Source organism: Bubalus bubalis, chromosome 2 (assembly GCF_019923935.1).
Source record: "Bubalus bubalis isolate 160015118507 breed Murrah chromosome 2, NDDB_SH_1, whole genome shotgun sequence".
In the NCBI taxonomy this organism is placed as follows: domain Eukaryota; kingdom Metazoa; phylum Chordata; class Mammalia; order Artiodactyla; family Bovidae; genus Bubalus; species Bubalus bubalis.
The window spans coordinates 161,858,618-161,882,109 of record NC_059158.1 but is presented as its reverse complement, the minus strand read 5'-3'; the positions used below and the strand labels follow the sequence as shown (position 1 = coordinate 161,882,109).

Here is a 23,492-nt window from a genome sequence, read left to right as displayed (position 1 = left end):
AAGAGCCTGGTGGCTATGGTCCATGGGGTTACAAAAAGATGAACACGACAGCGACTAGCTCACACACCTTGGAAGGGAAGGGAAGAGAGGGAACACGAGAAAGGGTGGGCCACTCCATTTTGCCTGGCATCTTCCTACTGACCATCTATGCACATGAATTTCTTAGGCAGTTTGGTCAAAAAGACTCTTTGACGAAGGCTGTGGAGTTGGTGTTTTTAAAAGTTTCTTATCTAGGGACCTTTTGTCCGTGTCACGTGCACATGTTGTTCAGTGGCTAACTTGTGTCTGACTCTTTACCACCTCATGGACAGCAGCTCCTCTGTCCTCCATATCTTCCGGAGTTTGCTCAAACTCATGTGCATTGAGTCGGTGATGCTGTCTAACCATCTCATCCTCTGCCATCCCCTTGTCCTTTTGTCCTCAATCTTTCCCAGCATCAGGGTCTTTTCCAATGAGTCCGCTCTTCACATCAGGTGGCCAAAGTACTGAAGCTTCAACTTCAGCATTGGTCTTTCCCATGGATATTCAGGTTGATTTCCTTTAGGAATGACTGGTTTGATCTCCTTTTGGTCCAAGGGACTCCCAAGAGTCTCCTCCAGCACCATAATTCAAAAGCATCAATTCTTCTTTACAGTCCAACTCTCAAATCCGTACATGACTACCGAAAAAACCATGGTTTTGACTACATGGACCTTTGTTGGCAAAGTGATGTCTGTGCTTCTTAATACATTGTCTAGTTTGTCATAGCTTTTCTTCCAAGGAACAAACTTCTTTTAATTTCATGGCTGTGGTCACTGTCCACATTGATTTTTGGAGCCCAAGAAAATAAAATCTGTCACTGCTTCCACTTTTGTGCAGACAAGACTTAAATGTGTAGCTTCCACTTTACAGTGGGTGCTAAATAGGGACCTGTCTCCAACAGGTTCGCTGTATGTAACAGGGTTGGATAACATCCATCCATTAGAGCAAACACTGAAAGGGGCAAGCTCACAATGGCTCCCTGGAGAGTTGCTGTTGTCTAGATAACGTACTGCAAGCCATAAATCTGCCTCCTGAACCACCCTCCCCCTTTTTTTTAGCATAGTAAGTGTGTATTTTGAGCATAATAGTGTGAAGGTGGATGAGAGCACAGCTTCCTCCATGTCCTTTTATCAAAGCCAGGGCAAACATAAACAGGCCTGTGATTTTGAATATGCAACGAGCTGAAAGCTTAATCGAATGTTCCTTCCATTAAGATAATCAAAGACTTTATTTTTTTTTTTATATGAAGGTTGCAGGTGATCCTAAGGGTTGCTGGTGGAGCCCTTGTCTGAACTGAAACCTGATGAAACTGATCCTGATTCTAGAGCGCAAGATTTTAGGAAACTTTCTAGGAAGGTGCTTTTGGAGACTTGGGAGTTCTTATTGCTAATGGTATCACATCTCTTCCCATTTAAGATAGGAATAGGATTGCCGTTACAGTATGTAATCAGGATTTTTATTGTTTTGTTTTTCACTGAAAGCAAAAAGTACAAGTCTAGCAGAATCTTGCCCTGTGAACACTGAGTGTTGTTTTGTAACCAGAACAGCGGTCATAGGTTTTAAAACACGTTAGCTGTGCTCACAGCGCTCCTTGTATATATCATTGCTGGTTAGTCGACCCATTAAGGTGTGACTCTAAGAGACTGGTAATATATTTAAGGAATCTTGATATAATGTAAAAATGTATTGTTTGGGGAGCTTGATAAATGGGAAGCATCTCACTGTTAACTTTTCAAGGGTATAACCTTAACTGTGTGGGTTCTTTGAATGATGGCCTTCACTCTTTCTTGTCTCTCTCTTTCTCTTTTCTTTCTCCCTTCTGATTTTAGAACACACATAAAATAAAATCCACAAAACAGCCCCTAGTGTACTGGAACCCTGTTCCAATATCTTTCTTAGAGACCCTACCATGGGACTATTTCTGGGTGAGATGTTGTTCTAATGAGGCCTTTTCAGTATTTATAGATTGACTCTGGGGTGGAGCTAGTAATATTGAAATTTACACTTTAGCAAGTTGTGTTAGAAAGGCCCCAATGAGATGCTGTGAACCTTCTAGCTGAAAAAAAAAAAAAAAAATCAGGTCCTAAAACAGTTATAACTTTCCTAATAACATTCTTTGTTATTCTTTATGACTACAAAAGTCATCTTGGATTCTCAAGCACAAATCCAGTTGGAGACGTCCATTGGCCTTAATAACATTTTAAAGTCTTACATCTCAGTTCTCAGCCTCAGTCTTATAATGCCTATAGGAGTTTAAACTCTGGAACATGCAGTTTGGTTTCTGGCTGATACCCCAAAATTAAAAAAAAATAATTTTATGGTTGCCGATTCCCAAGCTTAAAATCCCTATTCATAAATTATGCTCCTTTTCTTAACCTCTATCATAGCTTTGAAAAGAATGGCCAAAAGAGATAGAGTTTCCAATATGAGGACTGCAAGAATATCATGTCATGGCTACATTTTTTGAGAGCACAGCATGTAGTGACCATTTGTATATGAAGCATTTTCACATGGTTCTGGCTGTAATCTAACCCAAAGTCTCTGTATCACTACTCTCCCCTTACCAGTCACTTCTTTGTGCTTGTCTACATAGCCATCAAGAAACTGGATAAGAATGATTTCACTATAAATAAAATGTAGGCTTCCTTCAGTTTAGTTCAGTTGCTCAGTTGTGTCCGGCTCTTTGTGACTCCATGGAATGCAGCACGCAAGGCCTCCTTGTCCATCACCATTCCCAGAGTTTCCTCAAACTCATGTCCATTGAGCCGGTGATGCCATTCAACCCTCTCATCCTCTGTTGTCTCCTTCTCCTTCTACCTTCAATCTTTCCCAACATCAGGATCTTTTTAAATGAGTCAGTTCTTCGCATCAGGTGGCCAAATTATTGGAGTTTCAATTTCAGCATCATTCCTTCCGATGAACACCAAGGACTGATCTCCTTTAGGATGGACTGGTTGGATCTCCTTGCAGTCCAAGGGACTCTCAAGAGTCTTCTCCAACACCACAGTTCTAAAGCATCAATTCTTCAGTGCTTAGCTTTCTTCACAGTCCAACTCTCACATCCATATATGACTACTGAAAAAAACCATAGCCTTGACTAGATGGATCTTTGTTGGCAAACTAATGTCTCTGCTTTTTAATATGCTATCTAGGTTGGTCATAACTTTCCTCCCAAGGAGTAAGCATCTTTTGATTTCATGGCTGCAGTCACCATATGCAGTGAATTTGGAGCCCCCAAAAATAAAGTCTGCCACTGTTTCCCCATCTATTTCCCATGAAGTGATGGGACGAGATGCCATGATCTTAGTTTTCTGAATGTTCACTCTCCTCTTTCACTTTCATTAAGAGGCTCTTTAGTTCTTCACTTTCTGCCATAAGGGTGGTGTCATCTGCACATCTGAGGTATTTGATATTTCTCCCAGCAATCTTGATTCCAGCTTGTGCTTCATCCAGCCCAGCGTTTCTCATGATGTACTCTGAATATGAGTTAAATAAGCAGGGTGACAATATACAGCCTTGATGTACTCCTTTTCCTATTTGGAACCAGTCTGTTGTTCCATGCCCAGTTCTAACTGTTGCTTCCTGATCTGCATACAGGTTTCTCAAGAGGCAGGTCAGCTGGTCTGGTATTCCCATCTCTTTCAGAATTTTCCACAGTTTATTGTGATCCACACAAAAGCTTTGGCATAATCAATAAAGCAGAAATAGGTGTTTTTCTGGAACTCTCTTGCTTTTTCGATGATCCAGTGGATGTTGGCAATTTGATCTCTGGTTCCTCTGCCTTTTCTAAAACCAGCTTGAATTTCTGGAAGTTCATGGTTCAAGTATTGCTGAAGCCTGGCTTGCAGAATTTTGAGCATTACTTTACAAGCATGTGAGATGAGTGCAATTGTGCAGTAGTTTGAGCATTCTTTGGCATTGCCTTTCTTTTGGATTGGAATGAAAACTGACCTTTTTCAGTCCTGTGGCCACTGCTGAGTTTTCCAAATTTGCTGGCATATTGAGTGCAGCACTTGCACAGCATCATCTTTTAGGCTTTGAAAGAACTCAACTGGAATTCCATCACCTGTACTAGCTTTGTTCATAATGATGCTTCCTAAGGCCCACTTAACTTCACATTCCAGGATGTCTGGCTGTAGATGAGTGATCACACCGTCATGATTATCTGGGTTGTGAAGATCTTTTTTGTATAGATTTTTTGTGTATTCTTGCCACCTCTTCTTAATATCTTCTGCTTCTGTTAGGCCCATACCATTTCTGTCCTTTATTGAGCCCATCTTAGCAGGAAATGTTCCCTTGGTATCTTTAATTTTCTTGAAGAGATCTCTAGTCTTTCCCATTCTGTTGTTTTCCTCTATTTCTTTGCACTGACCGCTGAGGAAGGCTTTCTTATCTCTCCTTGCTATTCTTTGGAACTCTGCATTTAAATGAATATATCTTTCCTTTTCTCCTTTGCTTTTTGCTTTTCTTCTTTTCACAGCTATTTGTAAGGCCTCCTCAGACAGCTGTTTTCATTTTTTGCATTTCTTTTTCTTGGGGATGGTCTTGTACCCTGTCTCCTGTACAATGTCACAAACCTCTGTCCATAGTTCTTCAGGCACTCTGTCTATCAGATCTAATCCCCGGAATCTATTTCTCACTTCCACTGTATAATCCTAAAGGGTTTGATTTAGGTCATACATGAATGGTCTAGTGGTTTTCCCTACTTTCTTCAATTTAAGTCTGAATTTGGCAATAAGGAGTTCATGATCTGAACTACAGTCAGCTCCTGGTCTTGTTTTTGCTGACTGTATAGAGCTTCTTCATCTTTGGCTGCAAAGAATATAATAAATCTGATTTTGGTGATATCCATGTGTAGAATCTTCTCTTGTGTTGTTGGAAGAGGGTGTTTGCTATGACCAGTGTGTTCTCTTGGCAGAACTCTATTAGCCTTTGCCCTGCTTCATTCTGTACTCCAAGGCCAAATTTGCCTGTTATTCCAGATGTTTCTTGACTTCCTACTTTTGTATTCTCGTCCCCTATAATGAAAAGCACATCTTTTTTGGGGTGTAAGTTCTAGAAGGTCTTGTAGGTCTTCATAGAACCTTTCAACTTAAGCTTCTTCAGTTTTACTGGTTGGGGCATAGACTTGGATTACTGTGATATTGAATGGTTTGCCTTGGAAACCAAGAGAGATCATTCTGGTCGTTTTTGAGATTGCATCCAAGTTCTGCATTTTGGACTCTTTTGTTGACTATGATGGCTACTCCATTTCTTCTAAGGGATTCTTGCCCACAGTAGTAGATATAATGGTCATCTGAGTTAAATTCACCCATTCCAATCTGTTTTAGTTCGCTGATTCTTAAAATGTTCACTCTTGCCATCTCCTGTTTGACGACTTTCAATTTCCCTTGATTCATGGATATAACATTCCAGGTTCCTATGCCATATTGCTCTTTACAGCATCAGACCTTGCTTCTATCACCAGTCATATCCACAACTGGGTGTTGTTTTTGCATTGGCCCTGTCTCTTCATTCTTTCTGGAGTTATTTCTTCACTGATCTCCAGTAGCATATTGGGCACCTACTGATCTGGGGAGTTCATCATTCAATGTCCTATCTTTTTGCCTTTTTATACTGTTCATTAGAGAAGGCAATGGCAACCCACTCCAGTACTCTTGCCTGGAAAATCCCATGAACGGAGGAGCCTGGTAGGCTGCAGTCCATGGGGTCGTGAAGAGTCGGACACGACTGAGCAACTTCACTTTCACTTTTCACTTTGATGCATTGGAGAAGGAAATGGCAACTCACTCCAGTGTTCTTGCCTAGAGAATCCCAGGGACGGTGGAGCCTGGTGGGCTGCCACCTCTGGGGTCGCACAGAGTCAGACACGACTGAAGCAACTTAGCAGCAGCAGCAGCAGACTGTTCATTGGGTTCTCAAGGCAAGGATACTGGAATGGTTTGCCTTTCCCTTCTCCAGTGGACCACAGTTTGTCAGAACTCTCCACCATGACCCGTCTGTCTCGGTTGGCCCTACACAGCATGGCTCATAGTTTCATTGAGTTAGACAAGGCTGTGGTCCATGTGATTAGGGTTAGTTTTCTGTGATTGTGGTTTCAGTCTGTCTGTCTCTGATGCCCTCTCTCAGTGCCTACCATCTAACTGGGTTTTCTGTGACCTTGGATGTGGGATATCTCCTCACAGCCACCTCTCCTGACCTTGGACATGGGGTATCTCCTCTCGGCCACTCGCCTTAGGTAGTACTAAACCCCAATTCCTCAGCATGCTGTGGTTCGTGGATCTTGTTCCCTGAGTTTTGATTCTCTGTGTTCAGAACCTTCCCAGACTTCCATACCACGATCCATATAATGAAACCAGACTGAAAATAAGATGGAGAGGCTCAGGTCTTCACCTGATTGGTCTTCCTTCTGGTTTTCTCTGTCTCTCTCTCTTCCCACTTGTAACTGCAGTCTACTCTACAAGTAGAATGGTCCATGGCCATCACTTCTCAGTATTTAGTTGTTCTTTTAACCAGGCAACATTTGGAGCTAGATTTGCAACCAGAATCATATTGGAATGTTTCCTCTGCCTGTCTCAGCCTGTCACTGATCATCTATAGCCTGTAATTTCATGTTCCACTTTATTCTTTGTCAGATATTTTTCATTTCTATTTCTTTCTCTTTTCTGCCTATGTGTTTCAAAATGCAATAACAGAAAGAAAGATGAGTTATTAAAACGTAGTTTCAAAGATAAAAATAACAATGACTGCTGGAAATGCTTACCATTTATGGAGTTTATATCATCAATTTAGGGCCACCATGACTTTTTCTTTTTTGAACAGCTCATGTGGTCTTTTAAAGTAACTATTAGGAAAAACCGGTATCTTGTTCCAACTGTATATGTGATGGGGAATTGGGTGATGGCTCAGATGACTAATGGGACCCTGGGCCTTTCTGTCTTTAGGTCACCTTCCTCTATCTGGACTGTATCATAAGTGGTCCAAGGCCTGATCATCTGGCAGCCATTGAGTGGCTGTGGTAATGGAATTGGTCTCAGTCCAGGTCTTAGTCGACAGGTGTTCACATCATAAGTGACGCTAATTGACTTCCTATCTTTCGACTGGGAAGACAGTGGACCATCACTGAGACAGCGATGGGGAAGGAGTTATTCATGATATATTCAGGTTTCATTGAAAGCCAAGGACTTCAGTTCCTTGAGCTGGCACCAACCTGGCACCTTGCAAATACTATACTTGTCTCTTTCAAGTTTCATTAATCTCAGAAAAAAAAAAAAAATAGGAATCTAATTTGAAAAGATTTGCAATAACTCAGAGTGGTGAACACTGCTTTTTTGAGGTTACATGAGCCTCATGTGTTGATGCTTTTTCTCTTTATTTTGTATTATAGTAATTAGATGCCTTCTATGAAAATTATATGTAAGGACAAAAAAAAGAGAGAAATTGGATTATTAGCTTCTATGATAAAGCAGTCAGGCTCTCTGCTTTTATTTTGCTATTTTTTTCTTTGCTTTGTGGTTGATTACCAGCTTACTTATGAGGATTCATAACAAATGACATGGATGATGCCCTTTGATGGAGAATTTAATAAGGCTATCTTCAGTGCCCTTGTGAAATGGAAACCAATGTGAAAAAGTAACTTGAGGCTTTTATTAACATAAATTTCAAAGCACAAAATTCAAGGGGCTTCATCCAATCCATACCCTTTTCTGTTGTTCCAGGTATCTGTGTCATAATTTATTCCCTCTCACTGGGGCCGTGACCTAAGGAGATTATTAGTATCAGTATTGTACGTGTGAAGTCACATCAATTCTGTCTGACTCTTTGCAACCCTATGGACCGTAGCTCTCAAATCTCCTCTGTCCATTGAATTCTCCAGGCAAGAATACTGGAGTGGGTTGCCATTTTCTTCTCCAGGAGATCTATCCCGACCCAGGGATTGAACCCACATCTCTTAAGTCTTGTGCATGGTAGTTCTTTACCACTAGCGCCACCTGGGAAGCCCATCATTAGTATTATTAATACTAGGTTTCCTAGGTTTATCTAAGGGCATTTTGTTGTTGTTGTTTTTAACGACACAGATGATTTGAATGTCCCTGTAGCAAGTGGCAAAGCCACCCTCCTGAATTAGTTATCACACTTAAAAAGTCAAGATGACAACAGCCACAGTGGATCTATTTATTGAAGCAGACAGACTCTTAGCAGAATGATCAATGTCTTACCTCTTTCTGAAAGGCTTTTCAGGCATTCGTGGGAAATCATCAAGCATCTATCTGATAGAGAGTAATGAACAAGGCTTTTTATTGGTCAGTGTCTGGAGTAGGCTTTTAAGCATTTCTGCCTGTAAATGTAGAAACCTGAGTGTGAAAGTAAAAGGCAAGAGCAAAGATTTACTGGGTGCATCTATCATCCTGGCTTTTAGAGCCCTTGTGATTAATACATCTTTAATTGGGGACACATCTAGATGCCGTGGATGTCAGAAAGCTTGATGTTACAGCATTGTCTCATTGGTTCCTAACACAGCAGGACGATTAGCAGCTGTCTGAGTAACAAAAGAACCTGAAGCCCACAGCACAGCTTTTATTTTCCAGATTTGGGATGCCTAAAGCTCTCCAGTGGGGTTGACAGCTAAAGGAACAGAAGCCTTGGTTCACAGCAGATAATCCTTTCCCACTCTCTATGCTGTACTTCTGCTCAATAGGAGAACACTTTTCCTTGACACCATCCTTCGGATTCCAGACTAATTTTGGAGGGCATTGTCAGTCATAGAGTGGAATATATTGCCTAGGGTTCTTTGTTTTATCTAAGCAAGAAATCTATAAAATAATTTCAACTAAGAGTTTATAACAAGACACTTTCCAGCATACTGAGATGCAATGAGAAGATTCATCTTCCTAGAGATGCTGAGAGAGAAAAAAAGTATTTATTTAATTTTTTCTGTTGCTTCTAGCTTTACACGGTTCTCTTATCTTAAAATGGTGTCTTGCTCAGAGATTCTTATACATCGCCTTCCAGTGGAAAGACTTGTTTTCCTGTTTGCCTCAAACTGGCATTCTAACTTAACAGGAAATATACACTGAATCCTGCTATGTTTCTGTTGGCAAGTGTTGGACTATCTTTGACAGAACCTGCCAACAAATTTCTTAGTAAGCAAACAGAAAGTAAAACAAGCAGCTCTCAGACCAAACAGAAGACACACGTGCTACATAAGAAACACTTGGATTCCCCCGAAGTCATCTCCAGTGAATTCTGGGGATGTGGCTTTGGTTTCACATTGAGACATTGTTCACTTGTAATTCTACAGCTCATCATATGACTCTCCATGTAGGAATGCTAATTCAAGATAGTTATTTTAAAAAGAAAAATAGGCCTTTAAAGAACACATTTACTTTACTGTGAAAATGTTAGTTTCTCAGTCATGTCTGACTCTTTGCAACCCCATGGATGGTAGCCTGCCAGGCTCCTCTGTCCATGGAATTCTCTAGGCAAGAAAACTGGAGTGAGTAATTCAGTACCTTCTCCAGGAGATCTTCTTGACCCAGGGATGGAACCTGGGTCTCCTGTATTGAAGGCATATTTTTTTTTTTACCATTTCCCAGCCACCGGGTAGGACAGCTGTTGTTATATGGCTCAGGTATTCAACATAGTGATTAAAAAGTTATAAAAGCCCTAATTTGCAAAAACTTGAATGTTTTATGGAACTTTTAGTTTTTTTCTTTTTTAACCCCAAAGCATTAACTAAAAATTGTGAATGGATCTTTGTTATTAATTTTAATATTCCAACTTGTATACTCTTAGCTAGCACTTTTATTTGTTTTTTAACCTTTTTATTGTGAAATATATATGCATATAGAAAAATAGACAAGACAAATATATCATCAATAAATTATCACAAAGCAAATATCTATGTGGCCAGTAAGCAGGTCAAAGAATAGAACACCACCAACCTTCTTGAAATCTGCCTGCCTTTTGCTTCTACTTTTTCCCTAACTTCAAATACTATTATTTCATTTTGTAATTAAATTTTCAGTTTCAGCTGATTCTCTTCTTAGCTCTGTAGGTAGTTCTAATATGAGGGGATTAGTCATCCAAAGCTTTATACTTTGTCTATTAACAAACGTCATATATCTAGTTTATCTCTGGATTTCTAGCATCCAGCAGTGTACATAGATGGCCCTGAACCTAACATATACCAGACCTAAGATTTGCCCTGTTACTGATGCAGCAGATGCTGTGGAAGAAGATGGCATTTAGCCATCAAATCCCTAATTTCTTATCAGTGAAAGGAGGGCAGAGACTAGAACTAGAGGATTTTATAGATCAGTGGGTGAAACTGTGGCTCCTAGAACCTGACTTTTGAATTCACCACATAAGGTATAACTTGTAACAAGTTGTTCAAACTCTCTTTACCTTATTTTTCTAATCTGTAAAATGGGAATAATAGTAGTACTTGCCTCAGAGGGTATTTGTGAAATTATATGAATTAATCCATTCAAGAGATTTAAAACAATGCTTGACTATTTCTGTGTGTATGTTTTTACAGACATGTGATAGAGAGGATTACAATACTTTTGAGTCAGGCAGACTTGGGTTTAAAAATCTCACTTTATAGCTTTGGTTGCATCATTTCATTACTTTGTGCTCCAGGAGTTTCCAAATAGAAAATCAAAGGTGCTGATGATAACTATGAATTTCAGGGAGTTGCAAGGATTAAATGACGTTGAGTATGTCAAAGTGCCTCACAGAGGAGACCAAAAGCATCTTTTTGCTCATGTGCCCATTCTTCTCTGTTTAACTCTGATTCACATGGCCCAAATCTTTACTTGTGTGAGTTGTCAACTGTGCAATGAAGCTGCTAAGTCACTTCAGTCGTGTCCGACTCTGTCCGACTCTGTGCGACCCCATAGATGGCAGCCCACCAGGCTCCCCCATCCCTGGGATTCTCCAGGCAAGAACACTGGAGTGGGTTGCTATTTCCTTCTCCAATGCATGAAAGTGAAAAGTGAAAGTGAAGTCGCCCAGTCGTGTCTGACTCTTAGCGACCCCATGGACTGCAGCCTACTAGGCTCCTCCATCCATGGGATTTTCCAGGCAAGAGTACTGGAGTGGGGTGCCATTGCCTTCTCCATACAATGAAGACTAAAGTTTTTTTTCTAAAAGGAAAACTAAACCAAGCCATTTTGAGAATTCCACTGTTTTTTCCCATTTCATATTAAAGCAAGCTCAGGTGAATCTTTTAGCCTAACATTTCATGATTCTACAGAATTCAGTCTGTTAGGAGACCTGGGGCTGTGCTTATGTCTTGCATTCCTGCAAAGCTGCAGTCTTTTCCTGGCATTGCTGATGCCATGGCAGCACTCAGCCAGTGTCTCAGAAATGAGTGACTCTCCTATCACTGTGAGTGCCCAGGAGCTGGGGTTTCCAAGAGGGAGGCCATCCAGGCAGCTTTCAACTGCAGCTCCATCTTCTGTCGGCCATGATACTCCTATACTTTATTTTAGGTAGTTATTGTATGATGTTATTATAGCTCTTCCTTGACTTATAGTGGGGTTTCTCCCCAGTTAACCCATTGTAAGCTGAAAATACACTGAATACACCTAACATACCAAACATCATAGGTCAGCCTTGCTGATCTTAAATGTTCTCAGAACACTTATATTGGGCAAAATCATCTAACGCAAAGCCTGTTTTATAATAAAGTGTTGATTGACTCATGTAATTATATTGAATACTGAAAGTGAAAAACCGAACAGTTCTTCGAGTACATCTACCAGCCCAGGGAAAGAACAAAATCCAGAGTTCAAAGTATGGTTTCAACAGAATGCAGATCATTTTCACAGCATCATAAAGTCAAAAAATTAGAAATCAAACCAGAACTATCATAAATCTCAGGCCATCTATATATGAAAAATGACCCCTTTTTTTCCTGAATGGCTCCACTTTATCTACTCAGGTCACATGCAGTTGGTGGTGAAGAGGGGGACAGTCGATGGGGAACTTCTGAGATGGACTTGGGCACCAACATGGAGCTGGCAGATGGTGGGTCAGAGAGGATGGAGGGTCCCAAGGGGAGTCACCACTTCAACCCACACTCCATTGCCCAGAATTCAGACATATGAACCATCCTACACATGAAAAAGTCTAAGAAATGTAATCCTTGTCTTAACAGCTCCATCCCAGACACAGTTATTTATTGGAAGGGAGCTCCCATGTTTGTGCAGTTAGCCAGAGGCTAATCTGAAGACCTTCAGCTTCTGTATTTGTGTGTGTGTGTGTGTGTGTGCGTGTGTGTGCGTGTGTGTGTGTGCATGCACAAGTGCTGTCACTTCAGTTGTGTCCAACTGTCTTCGACTCTGGACTGTAGTCCACCAGGCTCTTCTGTCCACGGGATTTCCCAGGCAAGAATGCTAGAGTGGGTTGCCATGCACTCCTCCAGGGGATCTTTCCAACCCAGGGATCAAACCCTTGACTCTTTTGTCACCTGCATTAGCAGGCAGGTTCTTTACCACTAGCACCACCTGAAAAGTTCCAACTTCTGTGTGCAAACACTTAATGTGAAGCTAAGAATTGTATCACATTCCATTATTTAAAATTTGGGTAATAGCTCTGTATCAAAAAATTTGTCTGAGACAATCTGCTACTCATTTCTGTACAGAAATAAGTAGAGTCTGGGTTAAACACTTTGTAAAGTCTTGCTCTTAAATCACTTAAAGTGCCATTGCTGCTGCTACTGCTGCGTCGCTTCAGTCGTGTCCAGCTCTGTGTGACCCCACAGACGGCAGCCCATCAGGCTCCACCATCCCTCGGATTCTCCAGGCAAGAACACTGGAGCAGGTTGCCATTTCCTTCTCCAATGCATGCAAGTGAAAAGTGAAAGTGAAGTCTCCCAGTCGTATCCGACTCTTAGTGACCCCATGGACTGCAGCCTACCAGGCTCCTCTGTCCATGGGATTTTCCAGGCAAGAGTACTGGAGTGGGGTGCCATTGCCTTCTCCGAAAGTGCCATTAATGTTCCCAAATCAGATCCTGACCATCCCTGGAAGTACGAGTCTGTTATATCCTTAAGTGAATGTTACTGTACTCTGCTTTATTTTATTTGTTTAAAATAGGTTCTGTGTATACTGACCTTGGAAATCATTTTATGTGAAAAAAAGGGCATCCCTCATACATTTTAAGTATAAGCTTAATTAATATTAATATTTCCATATTTAAATATAAATGAACTTCATTTAATTCAGTCTTCTGAAGACTTTAATTGAGAATTTGGCTCCATGTCTCTTGTTGAATAGGAAAATAATTCCGTATCAATTTTGGCATAATCAGATTTTTCCATACCTTTTGTCTGTCTGTTTTTCAATTCTTGACTATGAGAAAATGTGCTTAGGTGGTTATTAATGATACAGCAGCTGTGAGCTATGGGATGCAGAACTAACTTCTTACAACATCAGTGATGTTCAAGGGAGGGTGGATAGGAATTCAGTCATTAATGATTTTTACCTAAGGATTAGCAGAGGGCTAACTAACCCAGCTGATTGACTGAATGTAGCTCAGACCAGATAGTGTGTCTGGGAAAGCACTCTGTGCACTGTTGAGTGCTGTAAACTACTGAAGTATAATATAAAAAAATAAAACTTGCTCAGTGGTGTTTGGTACCGTCGCTATAGTGCAAAACTCAGAGGAGGAATCCTTTCCTTCCCTTAGTGAGATGTGGAAGACAGCAATTAATATTAGCACCCGAATTCTTAGCATCTCTGTGACGGCAAAGCCCTTAATCACAAGGATATCATTAGTGCTCTGAAGCATTTAATTTTGATGCTTGACAGCATTTTAAAATGCACCAACCTTTGATAAAGAGCAAATCAGAGCTGAGGCGTTGAAATGAGATAGAAAGAGGGAACAAAAACCACCTTAAGCTCCAACTAATTCATTTTGAATATGCTATTTGTATTAAGCAGAGATATGTATAAGCTGTGGGTTTATTTTTCTTATCAGGGAAAGACCTCCTTAAGTAAACATCTCCTCTTTAAATTCAGATCCTGGGGAGGGAGACAAAACCGTGCTGAGGTTAAGACTTCATCTCCCTCCAAAACATGGGCTTTGGGAACCACTGTCATCCTTTACTTTAGGCTGCTTAAGGTCCGTAAAGGGCTGTCTCCAGTCTTTTGTACACAGGCTGGAGACTTTTTGTTGCTTCTGTTTATTTCCTGCCTTCCTCCTTCCTCCCCCGCCCTAATTAGAGCCAGTAGTGAAATGCAGTGTGTCTGTTTCAGCTATTTCCCTACCCAAGGTCCCCTAAACGGTTTTTAATTCAATGCTTGTGATGCGCGGCCCTTGAAAAGAGTTTTCAGCCCACAGGTGAAGGACTGTAGTGACTCCCTCCTCCCTTTCTTTTCCCCATGTCTCTTTTTCTCTTCTCCATCCTATCTGGGTGTCACAAGGACCAAACTGCTGCAGTGAAATGGCTTGTAGGTGTTTGATGGCAAGTCATTGAGGAAGTGAATAAAAGAAAATTGCAGCATTCACATCAGTGGGGTGCAGGAAGAACTGCTGAGCTTTGAACCAAAGAAGGTTAAATTTACCATTTTCCTAAAAGAAGCCACCTCTGTTTGACATCAAAGCACCTCCTGTAATTCTTCATTGTGAGATGCACGACCGTTAGAAAGTCGTGATGGAGCCCGGAATCTATGCTGTGTCTGTTTATCCAAAACACACACAGAGATAAAACCCTCCTGTACCTCCCAGATGCACTGTGGTCTGCTCTCAAACCAAATGTAATCACAGGTACATAGCCCAGGCGGATTCCATGCCAAAAGCATTTGCAGTTTCTCAGGGGTATGTGAAATTTTGTTTGAAGGGGAGAGAATTTATCATGGCTTCCTAGAGGAAAGCTCAGACCGTTCAAACTCAAGCTTCAGTGAAAGTTTCCTTCGATCCTCTTGGGTTGTTGCTCCAGCTTTAAAAAGTGATGTTTTCCTACCATTTTACTTGCTTCCAGAGGGTGTGTAGAAAGACAGTCTCTTTCACACACGTAACCGTGTTGCTTCCACCCTAACTGCAGAGGGCTCCCTACTCTGTTCCCTTGACTTCATCAAAGATGTGCTTTGCCTGCGGTTTCAAGGATAGATACAGTACTAAGGGCAGCCTGTGGCAGTGACTTTGCTTACACTAGTGTGTCTTGGAAAAGGCCGTGGTACTGGAAAAGATTGAAGGCAAAGGGGGAAGGGGACAGCAGAATATGAGATGGTTAGATAGCATCACCAACTCAATGGTCATGAATCTGAGCAAACTCTGGGAGATAGTGAAGGACAGAGGAGCCTGCCATGCTGCTGTCCTTGGGGTTGTAAACAGTCAGACAGGACTTAGCGACTGAACTACAAACACTGTCTCTTTGGAGATAACTCTGGTCTTGTCAAACTAGAGGGCTGTTGGGGCTGTTTCTGGATTAAGGTTTCTAACTTGAAGGGAATTTAACACCACTCACCTTTGTAGATGAGAAGTCTGGAAAACTATTTACATGTGCCCTCCAGATACAGAGGAGAAATATCGAACAGATTGTCAACATCCTCATCCAGGGAAAGAGCAGTTTCTCAAAATGCCGTCTGTAACAGGTGTAGCGCAAACTAGTTTTTATGTTAACTTACTTTTGAATGACATTTTACAGCCTGTATGTTAAAAAAAAATTCAGCAGCATTATAAACCCCTTAGGAAACAGAGGCTCCATTTAAAATTAGAATTGTCATTTGCTTCACTCATAATTGTCAATATCTTTGTTAACCTAAATAGCAAAACTGAACCCACAAAAGGTCATCTGAAACAGGTGCAGATATTAAGTTGTTTTAAGGATGACTTACTTAGGTTACATTATATCTAGAAAATATTTTGCTGGCTACAAAGAGGTGGGTTTTTTTAAGATGTGTTTCAACATTTAGTTCACTTTTATTCCTTTGACAAATTTATTGAGCACCACTGTATGCCAGATAAGATCTTGAATAGTGGACATATAAAGATAAGCCTTGTGTGTATAGGGCGTACTCTTTAAGAACTGACATGCCTGCATCTGGGAAGAAGGGGTTTTACAAATGGGTGAACAGAGATGAGGAAATTTAAGTAACTTGTCCAAGGTGTCAGCTAGTAAATTTCAAACCTGGAATTTTATCCAAAATTCTTTTTCAATTCATTGATTTTTTTTTTCCCTTCACCAAATTAGTAAAATAAAGACTTCATCTGGATCAGGAGGCTTTTTCTTCTTCACCTCATTTCACACGTCCTTAGATGAGTCCGTGCAGAGCCAAGGTGCTGCTGGTTTCCTGAATTTTCCAGTCACGTGTGCAGCTCTGTTGCCCAACAAATCAATCTTGACCACAATTCCCCAGCCTAAATTGAAATCCTCTGTGGTTCTCTGTAATCCACAATGCAGCCCTCCACTTTCTGGCTTCTTATCCCACTTACCGCCTAGCCAAGTGTTTAAAGTTTTTAAACATAAATGCCAGTTTAGGTCTACTTTAAATTAAGTTCCAGAAGCAAAGACTTACAGGACTTGTGTAGAATGACTGCACAAGGATTGAATGGTTGTATCAGCATAATTTGTAAGTAAAAGAAGAAGAAATGGATGCCATGTTTTGGTTTCAAAACTACTGAAATCCCCTTGAGAGTACTAGGTAAAGGTGGTCTCAGACACTTTCATCTCAAGACAGGAAAATAGACATTGAAAATTCTGTTTCAAAAATTTAAAAATTAAGGGCTTCATTAAATTAGATCACAAGTCTTTCTTTAGAAAATACTCTTTAGGAGTTCTTGCCTTTGTGATTTTTGCCTCCATCTGTCATCATTCTCTATACTACTGTCAACTAGCGTGACCAGCTCTTCTGGTTGTGTGCTCTGTCAAAATATTAGCCATTAAAGGAAGCCTGCTTATGTCCAGGGGCACAAGAGTTTCCTTAAAGCAAACATCTCTTTTATGAAGGAAGTCTGTGGGTAGAGAAGAATGCCTTTCAGTCTAAGATGTGCCTTTTCTTTTTAATGAGCCTACTTACATCAACTCTCAGCTTCCTCCCAGCTTCTTACTCTTCTGCAGGCGTATGGTGCGTCTGAGGACGTAGTATGATGAGGAAGCCCCCACTTCTTGCTTCTCCCCATTGCCCTGAGGAAACTTGGATACGAACGCTAGCAGGAACTGTTTCTTCAGTTTTAGAAAACGGACTCTCTGGGTTGACAGTAAAGAGTGCCTTCTGTGTGTGTATGTGTGCAAGTTCATTTGCTCAGTTGTGTCCAACTCTTTGTGACTGTAGTCCACCAGGGTCCTCTGTCCATGGGATTTCCCAGGCAACAATACTGGAGTCAATTGCCATTTCCTCCTCCAGGGGATCTTCCTGACCCAGGGATCGAACCTGCGTCTCCTGCATTTGCAGGCATATTCTTTATAGTTGAGCCACTGGGGAAGCCTGCCTTCTCTGTAAGACTATTAAAAAATTCTCCATCATTTTTTTTTTTCAGTTAAGAAGCTAAAGGATAAGATAGCACTTAATTGGATACCAAAGATTGTATTTAATTTAGCTTTGTTTGCCCTTTTCCATCTTGGCCTTGTTTCATTGGTGCTCCTTAAGTTTGTGCTTAGTGGATGAGTCAGTATGGAGGAAGAGCCAAGTTTGCCTTCCTTCCTTAGGTTTGGGAATGTAAATTGGCCCACTGGGAGGCAAGCAGGACCTTTTTTCTGCATGGTCTTTTTATGTTGACCAAAATTCACAGTGTGATTGGAAGCCTTCTTTTGAACTAAGGCATTGATTTGTCAAAGCTACTATTAAACCAGGTATTTGGGATGAGCGTTCAAACTATTATTTTATTAGTTTATTATCTCCTCTTCTAATTCTGTTAGCAAAGGGCAGAACTCTGAGGTTTTAGGACTCAGAATCTGAAACACTTCTAAACTGAGTAGAGTTTGGCCGTGTTTACCAGCTTGTGGAAACCCACCAATGGTGGCATCAGAGATGAGTTTTAGGGAAAACCTAGATGGAATGTTATGTAGTTCTGAGTTTCCCTGTATGAAAATTTTCAGTTCTCTCTCAGTTTTTCTGATTTCCCCAAGGTCAAAATCCCAAATTGGTGTCAGGATCACCCTTAATGCTTCTCTAACACTGGCTAATCTCTTTTTCTTTGGCAAAGCATAGAGACACAAGAGCATTTAGGTTGTTTTTTTTTTTAACATTGTGTCAGTTACACGATTATTGCACATTGTTATGGATGCATTATTTATATTTCTGTGGTTACCTGCCATTAATTGCAAGTGATAACTGTGGTGAGAAGTTGTCTTTGAGAGATAAAGTGTGTCATTTTAAGAAAAGTGTTACTTGAATCATAGTCCAAGTTGCAGGGGAAGGGATGTGGCAGCAATTACATGGGTGGCATGAGAAGACTGGTGCTTGGGAACCACTGGGGGAGGGAAATGATTGAAAAATGCCATTGCCGAATGCCTCCTCCAGGGAAATGAGCCGCAGGCAGGCACACAAGGCATGGTGATGGCTTCCAGATGTAGAGTTGGAGGCTGTATTGGAAGCAGGCTAGGACAGGCGAGGAAAGAACCCTTAGGTGGCTTGTAACATGGAGGACATCCAAGTTGCCTCTTCTCTCCAAAGTGGCAGTGTGACAAAGCCCAGTTTTTCCCAAACTGTTGTTCTTGCCAGAGAAGCTCTCTCCCAGTGGGAGGAATGGCTGCCCTATTTACTATTATCATATGCTTTCCTGTTTTAGGACTGATTGTCAATCTCAGTTGGTCATGGGTTGCTTTTGTCACCATGGCCTGATAAAAATGCTCTTCTGAAAAACATCTGTTTGGAAAGAATTCAGACTTTACAGCCACACAGCATCATATTTTTTGTCAATTACCACGATTTATTCTTCTTTCCTCTTTAATCTCATCTTGCTCCATTATTACAAAAGCTGAGTCAGTAGACACTCTCCTGGTTTACTTTCACGTTTGTGCCTATGAATTCTCCAAGTGCAGTTGCATTAGGAATATTCTATTAGTTAACACAATGATACTGTTAACAGCCTGCCTGAGATTTTGTGAGCGCTCCGGTGAAGCTCATATTCCCTTTGAATGGGCACAGGAACACTGCCGCTCCAACTCCCGAATTGGAAATCAGGTTCATTTCCCGCATACAGTAGTTCAGGGATAACCCAGCCAGAGAGAAACCATCTTAGTTAATCAGTGCACTCGCTCCAAGGGCAGCCAGGCAATTCTTTCCCAAGAAATCTGTCGATTATCAGGCTCTGACCCAGAACATTTCTGAGCATAAGTTCACATTATAACTTTATGATTTTCCTCCCTCCTGCTTTCTTTCTAACAGCCTCACTTTTCTATTTCATTTCCCCATCCTGACTATCGGAGTTGAAAGAGCCCCTTTTTATGGAGTGGATGCTAAAGTGCTCTGTTAGGCAATATATTTATTACCTGGAGTGAAATGGCTTTTCACAGCCAGGCAACCGTCCTAAACTCCTTGCTGCCTCTACATTTAAGAAAATCACTCCTTGCATTGCGCTGGACAATGGCTCTGTGTCAACCGTAAAGGAAGAGAGAGAGAAAGTGTGTGTGTGTGTGTGTGTGTGTGTGTGTGTGTGTCTGTTGGGGGTAGGGAACCTTAATACAGCTAATGAGCACATTTCCGGTTTTCATTTTCTTCAGATGTTTGGTGGTTTCCATATGTCTGCTGCATGCAACTCTGTTCACTCAGTTTGGTATTACTAACCTTGGGTTGCCTTTGATGGACGACATGTGTGTTCACTGTATCGAAACTTCACTTGCGTTTATGCCTGAGATCCAATCTGGAATAGCTTTGGGAACAGATTGGGGGAGAAGAAGAAATAGGGAAGAGTGTGTGTGTTTGTGTGTGTGTGTGTGTGTGTGCGCGTGTGCGCATGTGCACTACCATCTCCAGACACCTCTAAAAGATATGCCAGACTGTTAGATGGCCACTTCCAAGAGGTACTCTGCTGAATGAGCTTTAGCAGGAAGATTCCCTTGTGTGACATGTGACTCTGGTGGGTCTGGTTGTGTCCCTTGCCACCAGCGAACCTGTCAGATATGGTCAGGTGGGTTTGCAGCCAGCTCCATTCCACTTGCAGATCATTTATTTTACTTTTTCTCTTTTTTTTTTTCCCTCTGAGTTAGGATTTGGAAGTTGTGTGTATTGGGGAAGGGCAGGAAGATGACCTGGCACAACTCTCTGGTTCCTCAGTGGTCATTTTTGGATGTTTGTTTTCATGTTGTTGGTGGTGTTCAGTCGCCAAGTTGTGTCTGATTCTTCGCAACCCCATGGACTGTAGGACGCCAGGCTTCCCTGTCTCTTACCATCTCCCAGAGTCTGTTCAAGTTCACGTGCAGCTTGTTTTCATATATATTCACAATTCAAGAATGAATAAAAAACATACGTTTGATTTAGGAAGACCCCTAATCTCTGGTTCTGCAGACCAGCTTTGTTAGATAAGATTGCGTATTTCGTGAATGCTCCCTCTTTTCCCTGGAGATGGCACATTTGTGCCAGTCAGTCACCACAGAGCTTGATGACAACTGGCTGGAGATGTGACAACCCCAGTGCCGAAGTAAGGGGTTAGTCAGCATGGGTTGATAAATCTCAAAGCTGTTTTTTCTCCCCACTATGATAAAACACCCAGTGGAGGACAGTTTTTTTTTTTTTTTGTCCTTCTTAATGGAAAGGTTTTCTACTCAACAGGCAGAAGCAGTATTTCAACTCTTGTAAAATAGTTGGAAAATGCCATCTATGTCCTGAGACTATTGTGGCTTTATTTGTGTTCTTCATTATTTGTATGGTTATGTTCAAACTGGAAACTCTTTACTATAATTAAGCGGTACTTCTATATTGGAAAGTATGTAAATTATTTGCCTTCGAGCATTCCCCGCAGTACCCTTGGAAGAGTTACACTGTCTCTTGCTTGTATAAAATTAAAGATCAGTAAGACAACACTCGATACTTTGGAGGTGGGATGAGATGCAGTTCCTCTGAGCTTAAGAGGAGATTTTCCAAAAGCTTTTATGGCTTGCAAAAAAACAAGCAGATAAAGTATAGTATCGTGTTAGGTGCTCGGTTGAATCCGACTCTTTGCAGTCCTGTGGATTGTACCCTTGACACACTCCTCTGTCCATGGAATTCTCCAGGCAAGAATACTAGAGTGGGTAGCTACGAGGGAATCTTCCCGACGCAGGATTCAAACCTGGGTCTCCTGCATTGCAGGCAGATTCTTTACCATCTGAGCCACCAAGGAAACAAGCAGGTGGCATTCTCTATTGTTGCTGTTTAGTCGCTCAGTCGTGTCCCGCTCTTTGTGATTCCATGCACTGTAGCCACCAGGCTCCTTTTTCAGTGGGATTTCCCAGGCAAGAATACTGGAGTGGGTTGCTATTTCCTTCTCCAGGGGCTCTTCCTGACCCAGGGATCCAACCTACGTCTCCAGCCTCGCAGGCAAAGTCTTTACTGCTGAGCCACTAGGGAAGCCCCAGCATCCTCTATACTATAGCCTTTCTGAGGAATGGCTACAGAAGCTGTAGAGGTGACACTGTAGGACTGTGGACTTATTAGACTTTACTTTAGAGATTGTCTTTCTAAGACAGATCATATGCCCCCCAAATACTGGAGAGAATCATAAAATGGGATGTGTTTGAACTGGGGATAAGGAAAATCGGGATCTGGAGGAAGGTAAGTCAATACTTCACAGTTTTCTAAGATAAGATATTACTGACTGATGCCACCACTTTTTCCCCACTAATGTAAGATATCGTCTTCTTTTTTTCTGGTCCCAATAGCACCTTCATCCATTGCTTTGGTCCAGGCTAAAGAAGTTACGAGATACAGTGTCGCTCTGGCTTGGCTGGAACCAGATCGGCCCAATGGGGTGATTTTGGAGTATGAAGTCAAGTATTATGAGAAGGTATTACTTGAATGAATAAGGTTCTCCTTTCTCCCTACTACCCTTCCTCCTTTTTACCCTCCTTCCCTCTTCCTTCCTTCCTTCTTCTCTTTTTCTCTATAGCTTTTGGCCAGTTACAAATTCTGGAATACGAGTAAATCACAAAGCCAAATGTATTTGGCTGTCCATTCAAGTCCAATTGTGAATTTTATGCATGAAGTTGCTAGTCTTAAAAAAAATAGAAAAAATACATTATGTACATTATGTTCTAATATAACTGTATTTTTTCTTTCTAGTCATGAAAGTCAAGATAGCTAACAAGGTCTAATCTATAAACCTTCTATCAGGGAGAGTGACTCATAAAAGTTGAAATAATGATCTGTTTAAGTAGATTACTGCTATTCAGAATCAAGGTGTGGATTTTGATGACTTTTAATAGAAAATCGGGGAAAGAAAATTACATTCTGCAGCCTCTTAAAGTTAGAGAAAGACATTATTTTTACAAATAACTCAGCTCTTTAAGGATAGAATTCTGAAGAGATCTGTCTGCATTCAAGGTTGTCGAGAAAATGAACAATTGTCTTCTCTTTCCGTTTTAAAGATAATCACTTATTGGTTTCCTTAATAAAAGCAGGAAAAGGACAGGCCTTTTTTTTCCCATTGAAACCAGATTATAACATTTTTGACATTTTCTAGATGGAAAATAGAAAACAGAAAAGGGACCTTCTTACAGCTGTTATTTCTGTTAAATTGCTGGGTGTGGAGTGAGTAAAGCCACCAACCATCATCTAATGTTCTTTTAAAAAAAGAAGATCTGGATATGGTCAATGTCAATAGCAATCATACCTGAACTTCACATTTCTTTCAACATCTAAGTCACAATAGTACTTCTAACATTGAACCGAATATAGTGTTTAGAGTTCATCAATCTCCATTTACTTTCAGCCTCTGAGTGGACTGGCTCAGCTGCTTTAATATTGTGTCTGGAGTAAGTGGAGGATTTATTTTGCCACCTTCCTTCATCTTATCCTCTTGTAATGTAGGATCAGAATGAACGAAGCTATCGGATCGTCAGGACGGCCGCCAGGAACACAGATATCAAGGGCCTGAACCCTCTGACTTCCTATGTTTTCCATGTCCGAGCCAGGACAGCAGCTGGCTATGGAGATTTCAGCGAGCCCCTGGAAGTCACAACCAACACAGGTAATGAGTTCTGAGATTCTTTGTACAATCCAGGGCAACTCCTATTCTGTTGAAATCTAAGAGACTGTACAAAATTTTTGGTTAGCAAACATTTTGTTTCAGAGGCTATTGCTTAAAATTAGATAGCCAATATCCGTAACACCTCTTGGTATTTAGAAAAGACCATTTTTCATGCTAGTATCTGATCTATTTTTTCACATGATTGAGAAATATCTTATTTTTCTCATGTGCTAAACCTTCTATAAACTGTGAAAAACAGGATTGCCAAACTGACTAATTGACAGTTGCATAACTATCCTACATTAAGCTGGGCAGTTTTCTCCCTGGGAAGATTAGAGAAGGCAGCAAGTTTT

The 23,492-nt window shown here is 41.1% G+C and overlaps 1 protein-coding gene across 4 annotated transcripts in view; it reads left to right on the top strand.

The window, feature by feature from the left end:
- The window catches only part of EPHA4 (EPH receptor A4), a 159,642-nt gene that overhangs the window by 98,948 nt on the left and 37,202 nt on the right, over positions 1-23,492 (top strand). For all 4 annotated transcript variants that reach the window (XM_006079637.4, XM_025278340.3, XM_025278341.3 and 1 more), the window contains 2 exons: positions 21,833-21,957; positions 22,980-23,139. In XM_006079637.4, coding sequence (XP_006079699.1) covers positions 21,833-21,957; positions 22,980-23,139 — 285 coding nt within the window. The remainder of the gene's footprint in view (positions 1-21,832; positions 21,958-22,979; positions 23,140-23,492) is intronic.